The 25,190-nt window shown below is 36.0% G+C and overlaps 1 protein-coding gene across 4 annotated transcripts in view; it reads right to left on the bottom strand.

Annotated features, from left to right (window-relative positions):
- DPYD (dihydropyrimidine dehydrogenase) overlaps positions 1-25,190 on the bottom strand; it is a 981,230-nt gene that overhangs the window by 269,340 nt on the left and 686,700 nt on the right. For all 4 annotated transcript variants that reach the window (XM_049875731.1, XM_049875734.1, XM_049875732.1 and 1 more), the window contains 2 exons: positions 2,259-2,379; positions 1,029-1,148 (listed from right to left, as the gene is read on the bottom strand). In XM_049875731.1, coding sequence (XP_049731688.1) covers positions 1,029-1,148; positions 2,259-2,379 — 241 coding nt within the window. The remainder of the gene's footprint in view (positions 1-1,028; positions 1,149-2,258; positions 2,380-25,190) is intronic.

Genomic DNA, 25,190 nt, shown 5'->3' with positions numbered 1-25,190 from the left:
GCATGCTAACGGAGTCCACGTTATTCTGCATTACAATAATATTTAAGGCCTTGTTTGATAGCTCTTGATAAAAGACAGTTATGTCTGGACCCTGAGCAGGTGCTCCTTGTCTGCCTTCCTCTTTCTGACATTGTGGGAATGGCATTGAATTAAGTGCAGAATATAACCTTTTTTTTTTTTTATCATGGCAACTTCGTGCTCTCAAAACCTAACGCTTCAGCATAGATAGGAGCTTTATTTATCTATCCGGTCTCTTCCAAAAGCACATTTTGGTCTGATTCAGCAATGCTTTTCTTGAACTGTAGGACACTGCTATGTTAAATGTATATTTACCACTGTCTCTATCACCAAGGAGACTAATCCCCACACCAGTACAGTCAAGAACCTCACAGCATTGTCTTTGCAAGACCAAGTTCATGTTGTCACAGCAACAGAGTGCACAGGGCAAAGATGCTGAGCAGGACTTTGGGATTAAAACGTTCTTTTTTAAAATACAAGTGCTAGATGATGAGAAAGAGTGAGCAGAGGTGGGAAGTCTGCAAATGTCTTGTCAGTGACACCTATAAATGTAACATTTTAATGATTTTTCTGGGGCAGTATTTGAGCAAGATTTTTTGAAGAAGGTAGATTTTTTTTTAATTCTAGGAAGAATGAAAACTAATCCAGGCAATGAAGCAGATATTATAATCAGGATGTTTATATTTTTCTCTTACAGGATCCTAGTATTAGCCTTTACTAAAAGTGACAAGACAATCGTGACAATGAGAAATTCTAGTAAAAACATAGACAACAAGAGAATAAAATCCTTGAAAGACCCTATCTTGGTATTCTCTCATTTTGTGCTAATAGCCACTTGGGCCTTCACACCCAATCTGTTCCATCTGTTACAACTATTTGGAACACTGACCAACAATGAGTTATAAAGAAGGTAGAATTATAAAAGACACGATACTCTTGCTTGCAACACGACCTCCTGATTTTTCAGCAATCTCAGAGGAAGCATAATGGCAGGAGAGGACAACACCTACCAGACACTCCACCATATGTGGTCCGCTTTCCAACGCCCACTGCCGGCCAAGGCGTGCCATCAGCATTTAATCCCATCAGACCTGAGACAGTGTTGGTGGCTGTAACACCGTCTGCACCACCTGTGGAAAACATATCAACAGTTCCCTGCAGTTCTTAAAGGGACAACCATTCCAACCTACACAACCCAGGAAAATGCACATTGTACTTTCTCTTAAGAATATTTCCTCCCCTCAAAGGTCTTCACTAACTTAATTCCTACAATGACACTTAAAATGCAAGGCATAAAAACAAAGTTTTATTTACCACCACTTCAGTTTGTCAATTATTATACAGATTTGTTGATGCCAAACGTTTTCCACTCAGTGTTATTTTCCAGGTAATTTACATTGTCTTCGGAAACAGATTTCCACAGATGGAACACATGCATGTATGATTTTTAAAGCCATACAGTGACTGCATGATTTTATGCAGTCAACAGATAGTTACTGAGCATGTGTTTAAGGCAATGTGCTAAGCTCTAGCAAATATGAAACAAAAAAACTCATTGCCGTCAAGTCGATTCCAACTCATAGCGATCCCATAGGAGAGAGTAGAACTGCCCCGTAGGGTTTCCAAGGCTGTTATTCTGCATTACAATAATATTTAAGGCCTTGTTTGATAGCTCCTAATGAAAGAAAGTTGTGTCTGGACCCTGAGCAAGTGCTCCTCGTCAGCCTTCCTCTTTGTGACATTGTGGGAATGGTGGGTTCGAACTGTTGACCTTTTGCTGACCTTTCAAGCACTTAACTACAGCACCACCAGGGCTCCTTACAAATATAAAGGGAACTTACAATCAATTTTACATTGCAGAAGCTGATATCTTTTTTTGACTTCATTAAAAGTTCCAAATGCTATTATTGCTGAATTGTTACATTACAAGGTCATTTATATTGCAGGGGATCATATTGCTGTGACCGTGGTTTTGGCACGTAATATACACCTATGTATGAAACCGGTGCATATTCAAAAAAATTATAAAGGTTTTTGTATTCCCAAGTCAAAATTTGGGGCCCATTTCCTAGCTTGAGTCCAGATGTGAATCAAATGAGAGTAGTGTTCAATAATACTTTTCTTAAACTATGAACAAAGAAATACAATTATGTTTGTGGAAAAAGATATCCTTTAGCATGGCTACATAGATCAGGCCCATATTTATATAACTGGAAAACTGAGGCAAGCATAGTCCTTACCTTCCTTTGCAGCTCTTGCGATGCTTACGATATCAGTGACATTTGGGGTCAACTTGGCAAAAAAAGGAATGTGAACAGCTTGCCTAACCCAGCGACAGATGTTCCGCACCAGCTCTGGATCCTGTTCAAATAGGTCAGTTAAATATAGAACATAATTAAAGAATTGTGATCAAAATGTGTACCAGAACAACAGCAATGCTGGAAATGTGCAAGACAAATTCAACTTGACAATGGGCTACATGATATATTTCTCAAATTTTTCTCCTCAGTGTTGCACCTAGACTCATTAGGGAACTAAGGTTAACACACTTCAAGTGAACTGCAAATTCATCACATAAAGGTTAAATTCCTCAAGGGGGCCTTTGGAAATAAAATTACAAAGAACCAAAAGGAAGAAAGAGTTCCCCATTTCCAGTTAAATAATATCAGGGATAACACATAAACTTCTGGCGGTAAGTTCAGGAAACACTACGGAATTTCTGGTGACCTTGTTGGTTCAAGCCTAATTAAAAAAAATAAAAATAAAAATAGTCACTCCTGGGTGAATGATGTTAAATCTGGTCTGTTTTCATTATTAGAAGACTCAGTCTTGCTAAAGTGTATTCCAAAGAAACTCAATCTCTGACTTAATAATTAATCTAAACATGATACGTACTACACACTAAAACACTAATACAGAATAATTCAGCCTTAGATTATGTATGAGCTGATGAGTAACTCTAACTTACTTTTGTAATGTCACTAAGATCTGTACAACATTTTCCCACACTCATCTACTTGAAAGCATTGATCAAAATGACAAAAAATGAAATAAAATATCAAATGCTCATTTTTAAAAGCAAGGAACAGACATTTTCTTGTGCCTGTTTCCTGTGATTTTTCAGGCTTTTATTTTCTCACGGGACAAGTATCATTTAGAGGGCAATCACCTATCCTTTTCCACTGAAAATAACTTACTGTCGTGCTGTTCTTTGATTTCAACACATACAATAGTCCTTTTTTTTTCATTACTTTTAGCACAAAATTTATTCTGACAGGCACTGATAATGTGCTTTGATAAATTACCTTAAAATATGCAATAGCAATTCATTATTGAACTTGGTAATATTATCTCAGTAAGTTAAAATGTTTTTTTTTTAATAAAAGAAAAACCCAGAAAAATATAGACATACATTTAAACTATAAAACAGTAAGCAAGTATATCATTTGTAAATAATATTTTCATGTGTAAGGAATTTGCACCTTGCATTTTAACCTTTCAAATTCTTTTAAGATGAGATTTCTAATGTTATAACCTTTAGAAAGGATCTTTTCACTTAGGCTTCATCCTTCCTCCTGTATTACCCTAAAACTTATGCATTTATGTGCTGAGATGCTGCAGTGAGGTAATTTCTGTTCATTGTTATCATCTCTATTCGGCAAAACTGAATAATTTTAACTAGAAGTCTTTGGCTTGGCTTGTTCTCTTTTCAACACAGTAATTTCTTCATTAAACATAAATATTAAAAAAAAAACCCACTATATGGAATGCTGTATGGGGCATACTGTGCTTTATGAATAGTAAAACCTGGAGACTTAGCTGTACAAATTCTAACTCATGAAAATGGAGATCTGTCCCTGCCCATGGAGTGTTCATGAAATATTTATAACTGCTGCATTGGCATTATGAAGGCAGTTGCATCTTTGTGACTTTCATTTTTAAGTTATGAATTTCCATGGGACTTAGCCTAGAAATGACAGTAACTCTAGATGATATGAATTGCGCGTCCTTTGTGAAAGCTTTAAGGCAGAATTTGACAATAATCTAAAGATCACTTGATTTGCATAATACATGGATGGTAGCCTGATAAAAATTACCAAAACAAATGTAAAATATTATTTGGTTCCAATAGAGTAAACACTAATATTCTGATACAGTGGTTTCTAAGTGGCTCTCAATACTATTGACCAACATGTCTTTATAATTTACCTCAAACATTTGTCAGATTTTTTTCTGTTGATTTTCACTTTATCTAGTTAACTATTCTAAATGAGTACGTTTTACTCACTGTTTAACAATTTGGAATCTACTCAAAGTTTTTTAGTTTTTAAAAAAAAATGTTACTTGGCTACTATTATTTACTCGAATCATGTGTCTATTTCAAGATATTATAATTTGACCCTTCTGTGACGTAGTGGTTAAGAACTCGGCTGCTAACCAAAACGTCAGCAGTTCAAATCCACCAGCTGCTCTTTGGAAACCTTATGGGGAAGTTCTATTCTGTCCTGTAGGGTCACTATGAGTCGGAATCGACTCAACAGCAATGGGTTTGGATAGTTTTATGAGTAAAGTTGATGGTATTCAGATATGTCTCATCTTCACAGTGAGCCAAACCAGCTGCAGACTAATCATTATAAGTTGCTGAAACAAAATTTGATTACTCGAGAATCTTCTTAACAACTTTTGACCCACATTATTGCAAAAATGAATGCCTCTTCTGTAAACTGTGAAGTTTTGTTTGACAGGCATAAAAGAAATATTCTAATACAACTAGAAATGTGGAGTATATAATAACATGATAAAATGAATCTGTATACTTTGGGGAATTAAAACATAGGCTACGACTATTCACACTTTGCTGGTTTCCTCACACTTCTGATATGAACGTTCAAGATGTACAAGCAATTTATAGAGTTACTACATTTTGACTTTCTTATTTTCTACTGATAGCATCAGATGGCTTTGCCCATTCCTAATAAGCTAGTTTTTAGAATTTTATTGAAATGAGTAAATTTTAGATAATCTCTAATTCCCCCCAAAATCCTCAGAATAGGAAAGGTACAGTTACTAGCATCTCTCAGACAAATCGAGACTTGATAGTGTCAACACAAAAAGCGAATAAAACAAAACAGTTCTGGACTGCTCTTCTATTTCTAGTACTAAAAATACTAGGTACTCAACAAATATTTGTTGTGTCATGAATGCTTGTAAACAGCATATTTTCCATTTTTCTCCCTCTCTCCCTTTTCTCTCTCTCTTTGTATTTCCATCAAAATATAGTCAGTGTCTAGGTTTAAGGTTGGATTTTTTGATGATACGTAATATCTAAAAACATCAAATATAAGAAGACTATTTTACAAACTTGCAATAATTCTGAAGAAAAATTATAGACAAATATGCAAAAAATAGCTTAACAAGTCTTTTAATGTGTCTAATCACAAAAACTCTACCTGGATCTCCAAGTTTTTATTGGCTCCTTATACAGGTATCAGTAATGTCCACCATTAACCATAATTTGCAATCTCTCCCACAGCAGCTATCATGTATGTGTGTGTGTACTTCTTTAAACCTGTTAACTCTTTTGTAAGGAGTGTTGGTAGCACAAAGGTTAATAACTCAGCTGCTAACTGAAAGACATGCGGATTGAACCCAGTAACAGCTTCTCAGGAGGAAAGACCTGAAGATCTGCTCCCGTAAAGACTATTGAGTCCTACTCTGTCCTGTAGGGTCACTGTGAGTTGGAATTAACTCGCAGGCAAACAAACACCACCATCACCTTTTTGTTATTTATTGATCAGCCAAAAAGCTCTGAGGTGACAAAATAGGTTTTCTGTTATGGCTGTGTGTAGTATTATGAGGGGAAAGGCACTGAAGCCCTTGGGGCCTGGAGGGCAAATGATAGTCTTGAAGGTACTATATAAGGTGAAGGTATCAGATCAGATACGTGAAATACTGAAAAGAGGATAAAAGCAGGTTAGAGCTAATTTGGCCTATTTGACAACTTTAAGGTAAAGCATCCCTGTGTCTGCCTGCAATTAATATGCTCTGGCACAGAATCCTATGAAAACCAAACAATGACAAGAGCAAAGACTAGAAAATGTAGTGCAGAGTAGATTGTTTGCAACAATCATGTCCATTGTTTAAAACTGGTTACTTTTAAGGCTTATTGTCTTATCTGGGCCATATGATAATGAGGTTTAATTCTACTAATTAGTGTGTGTCTAGTTATATGTTCTCAGGGGGCTCCATAAATGATCCACCCTGTTGCCTGTGAGGCCCCAAGGTGATCTCTCCATTGTGAGATAGGCATTTCTGTCAATTACTTAGGGCATTTGGTTGCATGTCTTATACAAAGGAGCAAGCACTAGAGAATGAGCTTGTGAGAATTTCTTGATAAGCTTAAATTACAAGTGAAATTTTTGACTTGAAGAAACATCTCTCTCCAATTTACCTGGTAATTTTCACTCAGTACAATTCTTTTTAAAATGGAGTTCTTAGAAACTGGCATTGCAATGAATCCAATGAAAAATTTTACCACTTACAAAATGTTTTCCGCTAAGGGATGCCTAAGTCTTAATTCACCTGACATGCCAAGAGGTGGCTGGCATTTTTATTATGTCCACTTTCCTGAATGCAAGAATTGAGGCTCAGATCATTTTGAGTACCAATTTTAACTTCTTAATTTTCTTTCCCATCATCATGTCCCAAACCATCATCGTCTTTTCAAAATTGCTCCCGAAAGTGAAATTCAGCTATCAATTGTAAACTGGAACTGTAAAAGGCTTCTGCTTCATTTACACCTGTAAGACTAGATGTAGCTTTAAAATAATAGGCAACAGTAATGCATTTATCCTTCTGTGTCAGATAGGACAGAAAGAGTTATTTGCTCCAGGCAGAATTATTAGTAAATGAAAAAAAACTGAGTGTTGGAATGGAGATGTTTTAAATTAACTCATGCATTAGCATGTGTCCTTATGGCATCAGTTTTACTGACTTAAGAATTCTAAGAATGGTACAACCACTTTGGAAAATAGTTTGGCAGCTTCTTATCAACCCATAATTTCACTCTTACTTATATATCTAAGAGAAACAAAAAACTTATACCCACACAAAGACTTGCACATGAATGTTCATAGCAGCTTTTTTCGAAACAGTCAAAATTGAAAACAACCCAATTATCCATCAGTAGGTGAATGGACAAACGAAGGGTGGTATATCCACACAATGGAATACTATTCAGCAATAAAAAGAACACAAACTATTGAACAAACCAACGACCTGGATTAATTAAAAAAAAATTATGCTAAGAAGCCAGACACATACATGTTGTATGATTACATTCATATAAAATTCTACAAACAGAAAAAACTAACCTAACACATAGTGCCTAAGGCAGCTGGTTATTCTGAACCCAATAATTTTGTATTCCTGATTTTCTTCTAAGTAAATGAAAATAACAAAAATAATTTGTACAGCGTGGCTTCATCAGTTCAGCAATATTTGCCATTATATGTGCAGTATATGCCAACATATGTGCCAAGTTTCATGCTACATACTCTTAGAAATAATCTGAAATGCTATAGCATTATCAGAATCTCTGAGATTTCCTGTTATAAATAATAAAGACCTTGAAGTTTTCCTCAGATATGGCATGCATTTACCTGTGAATTGAAATTCTAATACAATCCACCATGTGAAAAAGGGTGCTGCCCATATTTTGCTTATTAATGAGGTCATGCACCGTCACCTGGAATATCGTAAAATATGGAAAAACAGGTTATCTACATGCTGATAACACCAGAAAGTGTTTAAAATTGTGGACCAGCTAGGTCCAACTGAATCCCAGCAGGTTTCCCAAACACTGCTTGGAACACACTAAAAAGACTTCAGCGGGTAACGGAGTACAGGCAGTTACTTGCACTACTGTGTATGGAAACATTTTAGAGAAGGGCAAGCGCGTATTTAAGTGTATAATAAGGTGTTTTTACTATTTGCAGATTTCAGACAGCTTGGCATTTGTTTTCTTAATGCAAAGCATTAGTGTAAACATTGTAACAATGGATGTTTTATACATCTGCTGGTCTGTTGACTCAGCCTGCATCCAAGGACTACAGTTAGAAAACAACCATAGCACAAAACCTCAGTATCTTTATAATCCCGTATTGGTGTGAATGATTTGTCAACAGAGGGAGAAGATTAGTGAAGAACAACATTCTGCCCTGGAGCACCCACGATGCTGTTATATTCAGGATGAAGAGAGTCTAAGGAAGTCATGCTTCTGTCCTGGGAACTTTATGAAATCCTAGCAAGAAGGAATTACTGTTGAGGCAATATTAAATACCGTAGTGAAGAAAATCTCAATCCCTCGACTATAAATGGTTTCAGCTAAGGGGAGCTCATCCATAACAAGCTGGTACAGTTCCTTAAGGGTTTTTTCCTGCTGCTGCTGTAAGAGCTAGAAAGAAATACTGCCCGCCTCCCTCCCCCCATTCTGTGGACCTATTTCCCTCTTTGAGCTGAAAAGGAAAAGTGGGGTGATTTTCTTGAAAACTCTTTGTGTGAAAATGTGAGGAGATATTAATCTTGGCCTTTTGTAAGTATAATGTTCATGGATGCTAGATTTTACCTAAAATTTAAGCAATCTTGAATCTAGCTTAATCTTTATTAAATGATTTATTTATGCTTCCCGTGGTAGTTTATAAGGATACATATCATAAAATTAAGATAGAGAATGATGGTATTCCTGGGTGGCGCAAACAGTTATACACTCAGCTGCTAACCAAAAGGTTGGTGATTTGAGTCTGCTCAGAGGCACCTCAGAAGAAAGGCCTGGTGATCTACTTCCAGAAAGTCAGCCATGGAAACCCTACAGAGCATAGTTCTACTCTGACACACATGGGGTCACCATGACTTAGAATCAAATCAGGGCAACCGGTTTGATTTTTATGTTTATATAGATGGATATAAATAGGTAAAAAAGAGGTTTTCTATTTTTAAAAGTTGTTCACATGTCAAGGAAAGGAAGCATGACAAGGCTACCTCCACCGTTGGGGCTTATTACAAGGATATACGGAGAAGTAAGAAAGTAGGTGAAATGCTTTTAGCAAAGGAAGAGCCAGGCCTCTAGGAACTGAGATGTCTCTCATCCATCTTGTAGAATATGACCCGCCAGTGATGCTAGTGACAAAGAACAGCTCTTGTTCTACTGCTTCAAGGACCAGAAACTATGAATTTGCTTTTATTTCTCAGCATCTCCTTTTCCACTTTTCCTCATGTTTCCTTTTTTTCTATATTGCCCAATTGGTTCTCCAGTTAAATGTTTCTGCTATTTACTATAGAATATATATATCTCAAAATCAAACCCACAGAGGAGAAGATTTAATACAGACAGTGCAGTTCTTTTATTTTTTTGGCTGTCCAACACTTCATCTATTTGTGGAAAATTCTCACTGTATGAAATATTGGTAGGATACAGAAATACCCCCATTACATAAGCCATTGAAGAGAAAGTTTTTCTCTCTCCACCCTCTGGCAATTGGAAGCTTCTGATGGGAACTTGAATCTCACAGTAAAAGAAGTGGTTAACTCTTATTTGTGGTGGTGTGTGGTAACTGTCTCCTGGCAGCATCCAAAGAGCAGTAGTGATAGACATCAGTCCTGGTAGGGGCGGTACCTTAGCTGGACAATTCTTGCCACCTATTACCTGCTTCCTTTTGGTTTCTGCCCATTTGCTACACCTGATTCTTCCCGCCTTCCTTGAATTTGTGAGATCCCTAGTATCCTGATGATAAATCTTTCCCCTTCTGACAGCCACAGTCTGTTTCTGTTGCTGCAAATAAGAGCTCTAAATGATAACAGGCAGTTTCCACTCTCCAGTACTAAGTATCCAGAGTGAACATATTGCCTATGGTATGGTACCATACTGTTTTATGGAATGCTGACTTCTGTCTTAGTCTGTAGGCATTTGCCTTTTGTTCAGAACACCCATATCTAGTCCACTGAATTGTCATTCAGATAGTCAAGACGCATGCTATTGTGGCAACTCCTGTGAAAGCTACTGCCTCTAGTTACCTTCCTTTGAAAAAGAGCTATGTGCATTGCAAGCCTATAGCTTCATGGACTATACAGCAAGGAAATGTCGATTTTTATTTAAACCAAAAAAAAAAAAAAAAAAACCCATTGCTGTTGAGTCCATTCCGACCTATAGGGTCGCTATGAGTCAGAATCGACTTGACGGCAATGGGTTAATTTTTATTTGGCACCTAATAATTACCCCCAAATGTTCCATGAAATATGGGAATTGCAAGAGTAAGGCATCAACTTTATCCTCAAAGAACTCACATTCAAGTTATAACCACTTAGGACACCGAAAATTTGTCAGAATCAATAGACTACATAAGAAATGGCCTTTGGAATAACTATGTCTCTCTTCATCTATAAATCATGTAGAGTTTGAATATGTCATAATGAGCAAGCCCTGACATAACTCGAGACTTCTGCAGAAAGACACAATATATATCATCCAGAGCCAGCAAAGCTTGATTTCAAATGTATTAAGAGTAGCTATGATTTCTCAAAAGATGGATATGTAAACAGAGAATGGTAATATAGCCCACAAGGAAAAATATCTTAAGGCAGTGAAATTAAATTAAAATATGATCTCCTTTTCACTCTGAATACCTGCATGATTACCAATTCGACAAGAATCTTTCATTTATCCTAACTCAACTTTACGAAAGTGCCTAAAGCCTACATTGTTGATAAAACAGTTGATGAAACTTGCATGGGGAAAAAAATCCTCAAGCTGCTTGATACACAAAATCATATGGGTACTAAAACAGATGGCTGTTTACTTTTGCAATATTCAACAAATGTAAAGTACCCAAAGAACTACTAGATTCAAACAGTTTAAAACTTTGCAATATATTTTTTTTTTTCTTCACTTAAAACAAGTGTGCTATGGTGAACCTTACTGGGCTATGTTATTAATATTATTAATATCTAGATGCAACAGCACCTAATTAAGTTTTTAGATGATCAGGGCAAAGGCAACATTCAGCACTGCAGAGAAGACTTTATCTTATACATCTCCAGTGTCTAGTATTCCTACATCTTTACATGGAAAGGAACACTGGTGATGTAGGAGTTAAGCGCTCAGCTGCTAACCAAAAGTTCGAACCCACCAGTTGCTCCATGGGAGAAAGATGTGGCAGTCTACTTCCGTAAAGACTCACAGGCTTGCAAATCCTATAGGGCAGTTCTACTCTGTCCTATAGCATCACTATGAGTCAGAATCGACTCGACAGCAGTAGGTTTTTTTTTTTTTTTTTTAACATACCAGCAGAAATCACAAATGTAACTCATATAATCCTTATTGCTTTGTCCTTTGTGGTAAGACCAAGTTATATCTGGACCAAAGTCCTTAAACTCGGCACATGCACCATCCACTACCCACCCCCCTCCTCCTTGCTCCCTCTTCCTCCTCTTTATCTTCTTTATAAATAAGTAAAATATATTAAAATTTGATGACCTTTCAGAGCACAAGCCAGTTGCTGTATACGGCAGGCTTGGAATATGTCTCATGTCTAAGCAGGTAGCCAGATAAGCCCTTCTACATGTTTTCTATTAGTCACTGAACCAATAAAATGAAGCTAGGAAACCGCTCAGAGGCATGAACTGGAGACGTTCAGCATGATTTCTATACCAGGTTAGTACTGCTTTGTTAAACTCAGAGTTTTTGACATAGTGACAGTCCATATGACAAGGGTGCTTTTGGAAGCAACATTCCAAGATTCATGGAATCCTGCCAAAGTATACTATCACACTGATGCCAGCTGCATTTACATGCTCTTGTCCCTGGGAAGGCAAGGGTGCTTTGTAAAGTGCAGGAACTGATACAAAAACAAAATTTTCCTGTTGAAGGCTGACCATCCTCTATGAGCAGCTAAGCATGAAGACTTTACAAACAATTTTACTTTAGTATAAGAATCCACCGTCGTCAAGTTAATTCTAACTCATAGTGGCCCTATAGAACAGAGTAGAACTGCCCCCATAGGGTTTCCAAGTCTGTAAATCTTTACAGAAGCAGACTGCCACATCTTTCTCCAATGGAGCTGCTGGTGGGTTCGAACCACTGACCTTTTGCTTAACAGCCGAGGGCTTTAACCACTGCTCCACAAAGGCTCCTTTGGTATAGAAAAGTGATATAAAAAAACAAACAAAAAAAACTGATATATAAGTAACAAAATACCATGTGCTTTACTAGGGGTATGTATAAAATGAATTAAAACTTAGAAGTAGGTATGCTTATTTTATTTATGTCTGGGGAGGGGGGAAAAAGACTTGACTGTGAAGGTGATTCCAGTTTGGAACCTTGAAGGACACCTGAAATGGCACAGCCTGGGTCAGGCCCTGCAGAACAACACATGGAGAAGGAATACATAGGAAGAGACGGGAAGGCATGATATGCTGAGAAATAGAAAGAAAAAAAAAAGTTCATATGAAGAGGGTAGGGAGGAAACATGTCTACATGGTTCAGCTAGAGCTTACAGCTAGTTTCCTAAATAATGTATGCTTTCTCTTTTAGACAGGTTCCTTGGAGGCGAAAACGGTTTGTGTTCATTTGCTAACCTAAAGGTTGGCAGTTCGAACCCACCTAGCAGCACCACAGGAGATCTGCTCGCGTGAAGATTGTTATTGTTAGGTGCCATCCAGTTGTCTCCAACATCTAGTGACCCTATGCATAGCAGAAGGAAACATTGCCCAGTCCTGTGCCATCCTCACAATTCTAAGTATTGAGCCCATTGTGGCAGCCACATGTCGGTCCATCTTGTTGAGGGTCTTTCTATTTTTAACTGACCTTCTACTTTACCAAGCATGACGTCTTTCTTCATGGATCAGTCCCTCCTGATACCACGTCCAAAGCAATGGAGAAGAAGGCTTGCCATCCTTGCTTCTAAGAAACATTCTGGTTGTACTGGACAGATTTGTTTTTTTTTTTCTGGCAATACATTGTTGTTGTTGGGTGCCATTGATTAAAAAAAAATGAAATCCTTGACAACTTCAATATTTTCTCCTTTTACCATGATGTTGTTCATTGGTCCAGTTGTGAGGATTTTTGTCTTCTTTATGTTGAGGTGTAATCCATACTGACGGCTGTAGTCTTTGATCTTCATCAGTAAGTGCTTTAACTTATCTTCACTTCCAGCAAGGAAGATTGTATCATCTGTATATCACAGGCTGTTAGTTAGTCTTCCTCCAATCCTGATGTCCCACTCTTCTTCACAGAGTCCAGCTTCTCAGATTATTTGCTCAGTATACAGATTAAATAAGGATGGTGAAAGAATACAACCCTGCCACACGACTTTTCCAATTTTAAACCCCGTAGTATCCGTTGTTCTACTCCCGTAACAGACTTTTGATCTATGTACAGGTTCCACATGAGCATAATCAAGTGTTCTGGAATTCCCATTCTTTGCAATGTTACTCGTAATTTGTTATGATCTGCACAGTCGAATCTCTTTGTGTAGATCATAAAACACAGATAAACATCTTTTTGGTATTCTCTGCTTCAGCCAAGATCCATCTGACATCAAGCAATGATATCCCTTGTTCCATGTACTCTTCTGAATCTGGCTTCAATTTCTGGAAGTTCCCTACTGATGTAAATCTGCAGTCATTTTTGAATTATCTTCACCAAAATTTCGGTTGCATGTGATATTAACGATATTGTTTGATAATTTCTGCATTCTGCTGATCATCTTTCTTTGGTATGGGCACAAATATGGATCTCTTCTAGTCAGGTAACCAGGTAGCTGTCTTCAAAATTGAGTGAGTGCATCCAACATCCATTTGTTGAAGCATCTCAGTTGGTGTTAATTCTTGGAGCCTTGTTTTGTGTCAATGCCTTCAGTGCAGCTTGGACTTCTTCCTTCAGTACCATCGGTTCTTGATTATATGCTAACTCCTGAAATGACTGGACATCGACCAATTCTTTTTGATACAGTGACTCTGTGTATTCCTTTCATCTCCCTTTAATGCTTCCTGTATCATTCAGTTTTGCCCATACAATCCTTCAATATTGCAAAACAAGGCTTAAATCTTTTCTTAAATTCTTTCAGCTTGAAAAATACTGAGGGTATTCCCTTTTGATTTTCTAACTCCAGGTCCTTGCACATTTCATTATGATACTTTGCCTTATAGTCTAAATCTGCCCTTTGAAATCTTCTGTTTGGCTCTTTTACTTCATTATTTCTTCCATTTGCTTTAGCTACCCTGTGCTCAAGGGCAAGTATCAGGGTCTCTTCTGACATCCATTTTGGTCTTTACTTTCTTGTCTTCTTAATGACCTTTTGCTTTCTTCATGTATGATGCCCTTGATGTCATCCCGCAACTCTTCTGGACTTTGGTTACTGTCTCTTTCCATAAAAAAAAAAAAAAAAAAACTTTTTTTTTTTTTTTTTTTTATGTAGTCAATTTGATTCCTATGTATTCCATCTGGTGAAGTCCACGTATGTAACTGTCACTTATGTTGTTGAAAAAAATGTATTTCTGATACATAAGTCATTGGTCTTGCAGAATTCTATCATGTGATTTCTGACATTTTCTATCATCAAGGCCATATTTTCCAACTAGTGATCCATCTTATTTCTTTGCAACTTTCACATTCCAATTATGAGTAATTATGGATGCTCCCTGAATGCATCTTTGATGAATTTCAGACTGCAGCAGTTCATAAAAATCTTTAATTTTTTTTATCTTTGACAGTAGTTGGTGTGTTTGAATACTATTCATATTAAATTGCCTTCCTTGTAGGCGTATGGCTACTACCTTATCACTGACAGCATTGTACTTCAGGCTAGAACTTGGAATATTCTTTTTGATGACGAATGCATCGTGGTTTCTCTTCAATTTGTCATAGACAATATAATTGCCCAGTTCAAAATGACCAATATCAGTCCATTTCAGCTCACTAATGTCTAGGATATTAATCTTCAAGCATCCATTTCATTTTGTATGACTTCCAGTCTTCCTTGATTCATACTGTGTATATTCCACATTCTGATTACTAATGGATGTTTGCAACTATTACTACTCACTTTGAGTTGTACCATATTAGTAAATGAAGATCCTGAAAGCTTTAGTCCATCCATGTCACTAAGGTCGAATCTATAATGAGCAGAAAGCTCTTACCTAATCGTATTTGGACTGCCTTCCCACCTGAGTGACTCATCTTCCAGCACTATACTGGACAATATTCTGTTGTTATCCATAAGGTTTTCATTGGCTAAGTTTTTTGGAAGTAGATCACCAGATCCTTCTTCCTAGTTTGTCTTAGTCTGGAAGCTCTGTTGAAACCTGTCCACTATGGGTGACCCTGCTGGTATTTGAAATACCAGAGACATAGCTTCCACCATCACAGCAAGATACAAGTCACCACGGTACAACAAACTGACAGACAGGTGGTGGCCGTACATATTAAATCCACGAAAACCTAAGGAGCAGTTCTACTGTAGCATACAGGGTCACCATGAGTTGGAATTGACTCAACTTGATTCCAATGGGTTTGGTTTATCTTTTAGGCAATAAGAAAACATACAAGGCCATATGCTTAGATCCATATTTTAGAAAGATAACTCCCACAATATTTTAGACAAAGCATATGTGTCTCTGTGGTGAGGCGAGGAAGACAGTGCAAGTAGCAAGACTGATGTGAATGAGAGGATGGATCTAAGGTAAAAACGTGCCAGTGAGAATCAAGATGATCAAGTGGTCTGGGAGATCATTTTAAGAGAGACTATTAAAAACAAGCAAGGTAAGCACAAATTGGACTTGGGAATGAAAAATAGGAACAATCAAGAACAATTCTGTCGTTTCTAATTAGTGGGTGCTATGAATTGTGTCTCCCCAAAATGTGTGTCAACTTGGCTGTACCATGATTCCCAGTATTGGATGGTTGTCCATTGTTTTGTGATCTGAAGTGATTATCCTACATGTTGTAAATCCTAACCTCTATGATGTTAATGAGGAAGGATTAGAGGCAGTTATGTTAATGAGGCACTATTCAAACTAGAAGATTAGGTTGTATCTTGAGTAAACCTCTTTTAAGATATAAAAGAGAAAATCGAGCAGAGAGGACAGAGACCTCATGCCACCAAGAAAGAAGAGCCGGGAAGAGAGTGTGTCCTTTGGACTGAGGGTCACTGTGCTAAGAAGCTCCTAGACCAGGGGAAAACTGTTGACAAGGACCTTCCCCCATACCTGACAGAGACAGAAAGCCTTTCCCTGGAGCTGGAACCCTGAATTCAGACTTCTGGCCTCCTAAATGATGAGAGAATAAACTTCTGTTTTTTAAAGCCATCCACTTGTGGTATTTCTGTTATAGCACCACTAGATAACCAAGACAGTTGGGGGGTAGAAATTTCATGAACTGAGTTAACAAATACAAGAGACACAGGTTTGGCAGGGTGGGGGAAAAGAATAATGAAAGAATTTTAGACATATTAAGTATAAAGTACCTATTTAAGCCATCTGAAGGAGTCCTGGTGGTACAGTGGTAAAGTGCTTGGTTGTTAACCAAAAGGTCAGTGGTTGGAACCCACCAGCTGCTCTGTGGAGAGAAATGTGGCAGTTGGCTTCCATAAAGATTACAGACTTAGAAACTCCAAGGGCAGTTATACTCTGTCCTCTAGGGTCATTATGAGTTGGAATCAACTCCATGGCAATAAGTTTTGTTTTGTTTTTGATACAGGACATCTGGGAGTCCCTGAATGGTACAGCCTTAAATGAAAGTTGGTAATTTGAATCCAACCAGAGGTATCTCAGAAGAAAGGCCTAGCAACCTAGTCTGAAAGAAATCAGACATTGAAAACTTCTGACACAAATGGGGTTGCCATTAGTCGGAATCAACTCAACAGCAGCTGGCTTTTTTTTTTTTTTTACTGGACATCTAGTTGAAAGAGTCTGGTTGACAGTCAATATGAATCTGGTTGAAGTTGTGTGAATGGATGAGAAGATGGAAGAAAAAGGACTTAAGCTTTGGGATTATTAATACTAAGGTATAGAAATTCTTGCAATATATGGTCAAGGAAAGAAGAGAAAAACCAGTAAAAATACAAAGGAGAAGACTAACTCCACAAAGAAGATGTAGTCCTTGATGGGGACTGAAATGTAGGTAATAGATTACACCACTTAAAAGATATTGGCAATTTATGGGTAATTTGTTAGAGAGACATAATAGGGCTGGAAGGCAGATTGCAATGGGTGTAGAATTAGTATTTACAAACATGTATAGTTAAATAAAACCTACAACAAATTAATCTGAACTGCCAGAGCCTAGAACTGTGCCTGACATAAAACAGATATACAATACATGTGCGTCAAATTAATTGTCATTTTGTAGTTATCACAATTACAAATAATGATCTGGTGAAAGACATCATTTGCTATGTTATGAGGCAATACATTATGTACAGGTGAGGAGACTGTATCACATTTTTAAAAGAATAAGTTGTGGTTTAAACAGTATCTCTAAATTCTTACAAGATGATGTCAAAGAGGGTCTGAGACCCAAAGAATGGTTTTCTTAGTCAAGCATATTGTTGGCATTACAGACCTGGACAGGATCTGAAGAAGATATTCTAACTTTTTGTTTTATTTCACATTATCTCTAGTAAGAGAGACAGTAGACTCTGTTCCTCACAATATTTGGAATAAAAGAATTCATACAAATCTTTCCAATCCTGCTACAGATTGAAATAATTCCTTTCTTTTCTTATCTTGAAAGAGAAATGGAACTGTTTACCATAATTTATACCATGTTGTTGTTGTTAGGTGCCGTGGAATTGATCTTGACTCATAGCAATCTCATGTATCAGAGTAGTACCTGCATTATCTCTTTCTTCAAACACTATTTTTAAGAAAGCTTTTCTTTTCTGATTATAAAAGGATGATTCAATGACTATTGCAGGAGGGGGAAAAATATTGAATAAAGAAGAAAATAAAAATTATCCATAATGTAAAAACCAATAACAGCAATATTATAAAAGGTATGTTTCCTTTTCTTTGTGTAAGAATACACTTTACTCAAAATTTAGATCATACCATGCTTCCAGTATTGCATCCTTAATTTTTCCATATCACATGTATTCTTTCTGTTAAACTTCTTAAAAAATACCATTTTAACAGTTGTATAATATTTCATTCTATAGATGTAGACTATTTTACTTTACCATTTCCCAATTTTGGATTTTGAGACTGTTTCCACATTTTATTATAAATAACATTGGACTAAATATCTTCTGGTGATTAGTAGTCATAACTCCCTTCATTTTGTAGCTAAGTGTTGTCTTTATAGGCAAAATTTTAATGAAAAAACAAAAACAAGCAAACAAACAAAAATAGGCATCTGGAAGATAGAGCCCCTAAAAGACCCAGGCAGTGAGTGGCCCTAAACCTGACAGTAGTAAAAATTTGGGTTGCTGTATGTTATCATGGGGGCAACTGGAGAGGGAAAAAGAAGTGAGTATTTCAGGTGATGCAAAATAGACTGGAAGCCCATTCACAACTAGACAATCAGCCTTTAACATCTCCCCTCTACCCCTATAATGTGCAGCATACAGGGCTTCCACACCTCATTCAAATATAGATCTCCAGTCAGATAGCACATGTATAATTTGACTCCTCTTCAAATTTTAACCTTATGCTATTCACGGTGGGATTTTCCTGAACCCTATGCACCCTGGGAAACACTATTAGAGAATAAATAATAACTGTAGAGAAATAATAACAACTGTAGCCATAAAAAAAAAAAGTAGCCATAGTTCCTAAATAATTAAGAAACAGACAAGAAACTATATTATACATGTAAACCATAGTATGCAGTCAAGACCAGTCATTACATGATGTGTTACGGCGGTTGTATTAGTCCACTTATGTTTAACCAATAAACTGGGATTTACTAATATTTGGTTCCTCCATCTGCCATTTCCTTTCCCATTCATGGCACACACCCTTGCTTCAGCTCTTGAAATAATTAATTTCCTCATTTATCTTTCCTTAGAATTGCATAATACTTCTATTTTAATTGCTTAATTAAACAGATGAATAAACGGATATTATTCGTTATATAACTGGATAAGATGATTAAAATATTTGCAAAATATCAAGTTACACATTTCCAAAGATGCATTAGATAAAAAAGACAACAAAACTACTTACTACTGATAAGTGGAAAAAAAAAATGGCCAGACTACATAAAATGCAGTTTGTTTTTATAAAGCATCGTTAAGTAATCTCTTGCTAATCATCTGAGAGTTATACATTTACATTTATACAACTGAGTTTACTTAAAGTTTACTGAAATTTTACTGTGATTATTTTGCAATTAATCATTATAGGAAAGAGATATCATTTGTGCATTTCTAAGTTAATCATATTGTATCATTTCTTCATACCAAGGGGCTCTTTTAGTTTATGTTGTTTTACTTCACATTTAATTAATGCTAACAACTTGTTTAAAGTGTGATAAATTAGAGAAAATGTTTCCCAAGATGAGTGAGAGACAACTTGGAAATATTACTTCCTAGTTTTGGGGGGAATTTGGTAGGATGAACTTAAGTTTAAAGTGGCTATTAAAGAAAAAGGGAAAAGAGGAACAATAGTGGTCGATGCAGAGTTTGCTAAGATTGCATAAATAGGACTGATCACTAACAAAAATATATTTTAGGTTATGGAATTACTACCAATTTGAATCCTGCATTCATTTCTATGGAGATGCCATTAACTTTGAATTATTCCACACTAGAGTGCTAAGAGTCACTCGACGGCACTGGGTTTTTTTTTTTTTTTTTTTTGGACACACTCAAAATTAAGTATATTTCTCTTTGGGATGTGATCTGAACTATAAATGTACACTCTTAAACTTCTTCATTTCCAGTATTTTAATCCTTTCTAAGAAGCTATGCTTGACGAAAACTCTCCTGGCTACAGATCGGTAAGGGCAAGAAACACACAGCCTTGAGTCACCATCCATGAGCAGCAAACCAGAGAGATATCTCACTCCACATTTAAAAACACAAATACACAAACGAATATCTATTAGGTCATCTTCTTTCACCATATTTGTGATTTTTGTCAATATTAAAATTTACAAAATAATATAAATACATTGACATTTTATTTCTTTGATATTTCTATGATATAATGATATCACTTTTATAAAACCAAAATATACAATGTATTTCAAAAACACTTAACAATCTATTAAGATTTTCCGAAAAACTGGAGTCTAACTTTTGCACAATTTTTATTGTCACTTACACATATAAAATCTGTAAACACAAAAGACATCTTATTTTAGAATTATATACAATATATCTTACAAAGAACATTTTGCTTTGGAGATATATATAATATCTTATTTCTTTATTAGGAAATGGCCAATTGTCTGAACATTAAATATACTGTATTTTATTCCCGGTACAATATAAAATGCAGTCATGAAAACACTGATTTTCCTGACTAGAAAAGAAATCAGGATGGGTCCCCTTTCAAGTAGGTAGTAGCAGCCCTAAACAAATTATAATCATTTTTCTGTTGTGGCTTACCGTTGAGATTATTGTTTAATGAAGACCTGAACTTGTGAAATAACTAAAATCTGTGTCATGGCAAACACTAATACATAATCAGCCATATTTATCTTCTCTGTAGAGTAGTGAGCTAATGGCATGCAAGCAGTCCATAATGATCTATTCCTTACTTGGTGACACTCACTCATTAATTCATGAACTCAATAAATAAATATTCATCAACTACTACTCTAGTTCCTGAGGCTACTACAGTAAATAAAACAAAGTTACTGTTCTCATGGAGTTTTCAATCTACCGGAAAATAGAGTAAGAAAAAAACAAATGAATATATAATGAAATTTCAAGTAGGTGGTAAGAAGAAAACACAGCAGGGTAAGAGGATAAGGGGGCAGAAGACTGAGACTTCGTGTGGTACACTGTACATAAAAAAGCCTTATGGTATTGGGTTTTTGCTACAAATTAAATAATGGTGCCATCTGTTTAGAATGGCTAAAGAACAAAGGGAAATTTTAAATTTCCAGGGTAAAATAAGATTACTTGAACGACTTTTACTAAAAAAACGTGCTTTTATTAAAAAAATAACTTTGATTACATTTTTACTTAGAAACTATACAATGCTTATGTCAGAACAGGAATTCAGAGAAATACAATCCCTTCAAATTAATGGAATAAATATTCTTGTCACTATCTGTCTATATTCTCTAGGCATTTTTACATTAGAAGAAGGAATGCTTTCTTTCTCTCCCCTGCAAAGTTTATATTTGTAGATACTGTTCATTCCATCTGAAACACTACTGAGATGACCACTGTTAATTATCCTCTAATTATATCCTTAAGAATGCTGAGAATGTACTTTGTGTTTCTGGTTGAGATCTACTCTCTGGAATCATACACCCCCCTTGGTTAGCTCTGCTATTTGGAGCTCGAGGTCTGAGTTGCCTCCTTCAAATGATCGCACGTCCTGTCTACAGATGAGGTCTTTGAGTCAGCTCTCCTGTTTTATAACCTACTTATGATAAAGGGTCAGGTTGATTCTGAAAAATTTAAGACAGCTAAGTAAAAATATGCACATATAAATAACTTACAGATGGCTCGGAGACAACATTCAATATCAAATCACATAAAGAATCAGACCAGGATCACCCCAACAAGCTCTCAAAAAAAAAAAAAAAAAAAAAAAAGAACTAAGGAATCTTCTGGATGAAGATATTTTCCTGGAATTACCAGAGGTAGAATACAAAAGATTAATATGCAGAACTGTTCAAGAGATCAGGAAGGAAATCAGGTAAAATGCAGAACAAGCCAAGGAACACACAGATAAAGCAGTTGAGGAAATTAAGAAGGTTATTCAAGAATATAATGAACAATTTAATAGGCAACAAGAATCCATAGAGAGACAGCAATCAGAAATTCAGAAGATTAACAATAAAACTACAGAATTAACTCAATAGAAAGTCAGAGCAGCAGAATTGAAGAAATGGAAGTCAGAATTGGTGACATTGGTGATAAAAGACTTGAAGAAAAATCAGATAAAAGAATTAAAAAAAAATGAAGAAACCCTAAGACTCATGTGGGACTCTATCAAAAGAAATAACCTATGAGTGATTGGAGTACCAGAACAGGGAGGGATAACAGAAAATACAGAAAGAATTGTTGAAGATTTTTTGGCAGAAAACTTCCCTGACATCATGAAAGATGAGAAGATATCTGTTCAAGATGCTCATCAAACCTCATTTAAAGTAGATACAGTTTAAAAGGAAGAAACCAAGGCATACTATAATCAAACATGCCAAAACCAAAAATAAAGAGGATTTTAAGAGTGGCTAGGGATAAACGAAAAGTCATCTACAAAAGAGAATCAATAAGAATAAGCTCAGACTGCTCAGCAGAAATCATGTGGGCAAAAGGCTATGGGATGACTTATATAAAGCACTGAAGGAAAAAAAAAACTGCCAGCCAAGAATCACATATCCAGCAAAACTGTCTCTCAAATATGAAGGTGAAATTAGGACATTTCCAGCTAAACAGAAGTTTAGGGAATTTGTAAAAACCAAACCAGAACTATGACGAATACTAAAGGCAGTTCTCTGGTTAGAAAATCAATAATATCAGACATCAACCCAAGACTAGAACACAGGACAGAGTAACCAGATATCAACCCAGAGAGGGAAATCACAAAAATAAATTAAGATAAAAAAGTTCAAAACAGGGAAATAGTGATGTCATTATGTAAAAGATGACATTAAATTAATAAAGAGGGACTAAAAAATATAGTCGTAAAACTTTCTTATGGAGGGAAGTCAAGGCAATATAAAGAAATAAAAGTTTGGTTTAAATTTAGAAAAATAGGGGTAAATATTAAGGTAACCACAAAGGAGACTAACAATTCTACACATCAAAATAAAACACAAGAAAAACATAAAGACACAGCAAAAAGAAAATCAACAAGAACAAAAAAGAGAAAAAGACAATACATAAAGAAAAACTGCTCAGCACAATTAAGTGGAAAAAAGAAACTGTCAGCATACACAAAAAAAGACATTGAAATGACAGCACTAAACTCATATGTATTCATAATTACGCTGAATGTAAATGGACTAAACGCACCAATAAAGAGAAAGAGTATGGCAGAATCCATCTATACGCTGCCTACAAGAGACACACCTTAGACTCAAAGACACAAACAAACTAAGACTCAAAGGATGGAAAAAAATATATCAAGCAAACAACAATCAAAACAGACCAGGAGTTGCAATATGAATTTCTGACAAAATAGACTTTTAAAGTTAAATCAACCACAAAGGATAAGGAAGGACACTATATAATGCTTAAAAGGACATTATACCAGGATGATACAACCATATTAAATATTTATGCACCCAATGAGAGGGCTTCAAGATACATAAAACAAACTAACAGCACTGAAAAGTAAAATGGACAGCTCCACAATAAAAGTAGGAGACTTCAACACACCACTTTTGGTGAAGGAGAGAAAATCCAGAAAGAAGCTCAATAAAGACATGGAAGATCTAAATGCCACAATCAACCAATTTGACATCATAGACATATACAGTGCACTCCACCCAACAACACCCAAGTATACTTTCTTTTCTAGTGCACATGGAACATTCTCTAGAATAGACCACATAGTAGGTAATTAAGCAAGCCATAACAGAATCCAAAACATCAAAATATTACAAAGCATCTTCTCTGACCATAAGGCCATAAAAGTGGAAATCAGTAACAGAAAAAGCAGGGAAAAGAAATCAAACACTTGGAAACTGAACAACACCTTGCTCACAAACGACTGGGTTATAGAAGAAATTAAGGATGGAATAAAGAAATTCAAAGAATCCAATGAGAATGAAAACATTTCCTATCAGAACCTTTGGGGCACAGTGAAAGCAGTGCTCAGAGGTCAATTTATAGCAATAAATGCACACATCCAAAAAGAAGAGAGGGCCAAAATCAAAGAATTATCCCTACAGCTTGAACAAATAGAAACGGAGCAACAAAGAAGCCTTCAGGCACCAGGAGAAAGCAAATAATAAAAATTAGAGCAGAATTAAATGAAATAGAGAAAAGAAAAACAATTCAAAGAGCTAACAAGACCAAAAGCTGATTCTTCAAAAAAAATTAACAAAATTGAGAAGCCATTGGCCAAACTGACAAAAGAAAAACAGGAGAGGAAGCAAAAAACCCAAAGAAGAAATGAGATGGGCAATATCACAACAGACAGAACTGAAATTAAAAGAATCATATCAGATTACTATAAAAAATTGCACTCTAACAATTTGAAAACCTAGAAAAAATGGATGAATTTTAGAAACATGCTACCTACCTAAACTAACACAAACAGATGTAGACAAACTAAATAAACCTGTAACAAAAGAAAACATTGAAAAGGTAATTAAAAAACTCCTAACAAAAAAAATCCCTGGCCCTGACAGCTTCACCGGAGAGTTCTAACAAACTTTAGAAAGGAGTTCACACCACTACTACTAAAGGTTATTTCAGAGCATACGAAGGAATGGAATACTCCCAAACTCATTCTATAAAGACAGCACATCCCTGATACCAAAACCAGGTAAAGGCTCCACAAAAAAAGAAAGACACTTACGTACCTATATCCCTCCTGAACTTAGATGCAAAAATACTCAAAGAAAAATCTAGCCAATAGAATTCAACTACATATGAAAAAAAAAAAATTATTCACCATAACCAATTGGGATTCATAACAGGTATGCAGGGATGGCTCAACATTAGAAAAACAATCAATGTAAGCCATTATATAAATAAAACAAAAGACAAGAACCACAAGATCTTATCAATTCATGCAGAAAAGGCTTTTGACAAAGTCCAACACCCATTCATGATATAAAGTCTCAGCAAAACAGGAATACAAGGAAAATTCCTCAGCATAATAAAGGACATTTATACAAAGCCAAGAGCCAACATCATCCTAAGTGGAGAGAGTCTGAAAGTATTCCCCTTGAGAACGGGAACCAGACAAGGATGCCCTTTATCACTACTCTAATTCAACATCGTGCTGGAAGTCCTAGCCAGAGCAATTAGGCCAGGAAA

This window comes from Elephas maximus, chromosome 3, assembly GCF_024166365.1.
Source record: "Elephas maximus indicus isolate mEleMax1 chromosome 3, mEleMax1 primary haplotype, whole genome shotgun sequence".
Classification (NCBI taxonomy): Eukaryota; Metazoa; Chordata; class Mammalia; order Proboscidea; family Elephantidae; genus Elephas; species Elephas maximus.
The sequence above is the reverse complement of the archived record's forward strand: the minus strand, read 5'-3'. Positions and strand labels throughout refer to the sequence as shown.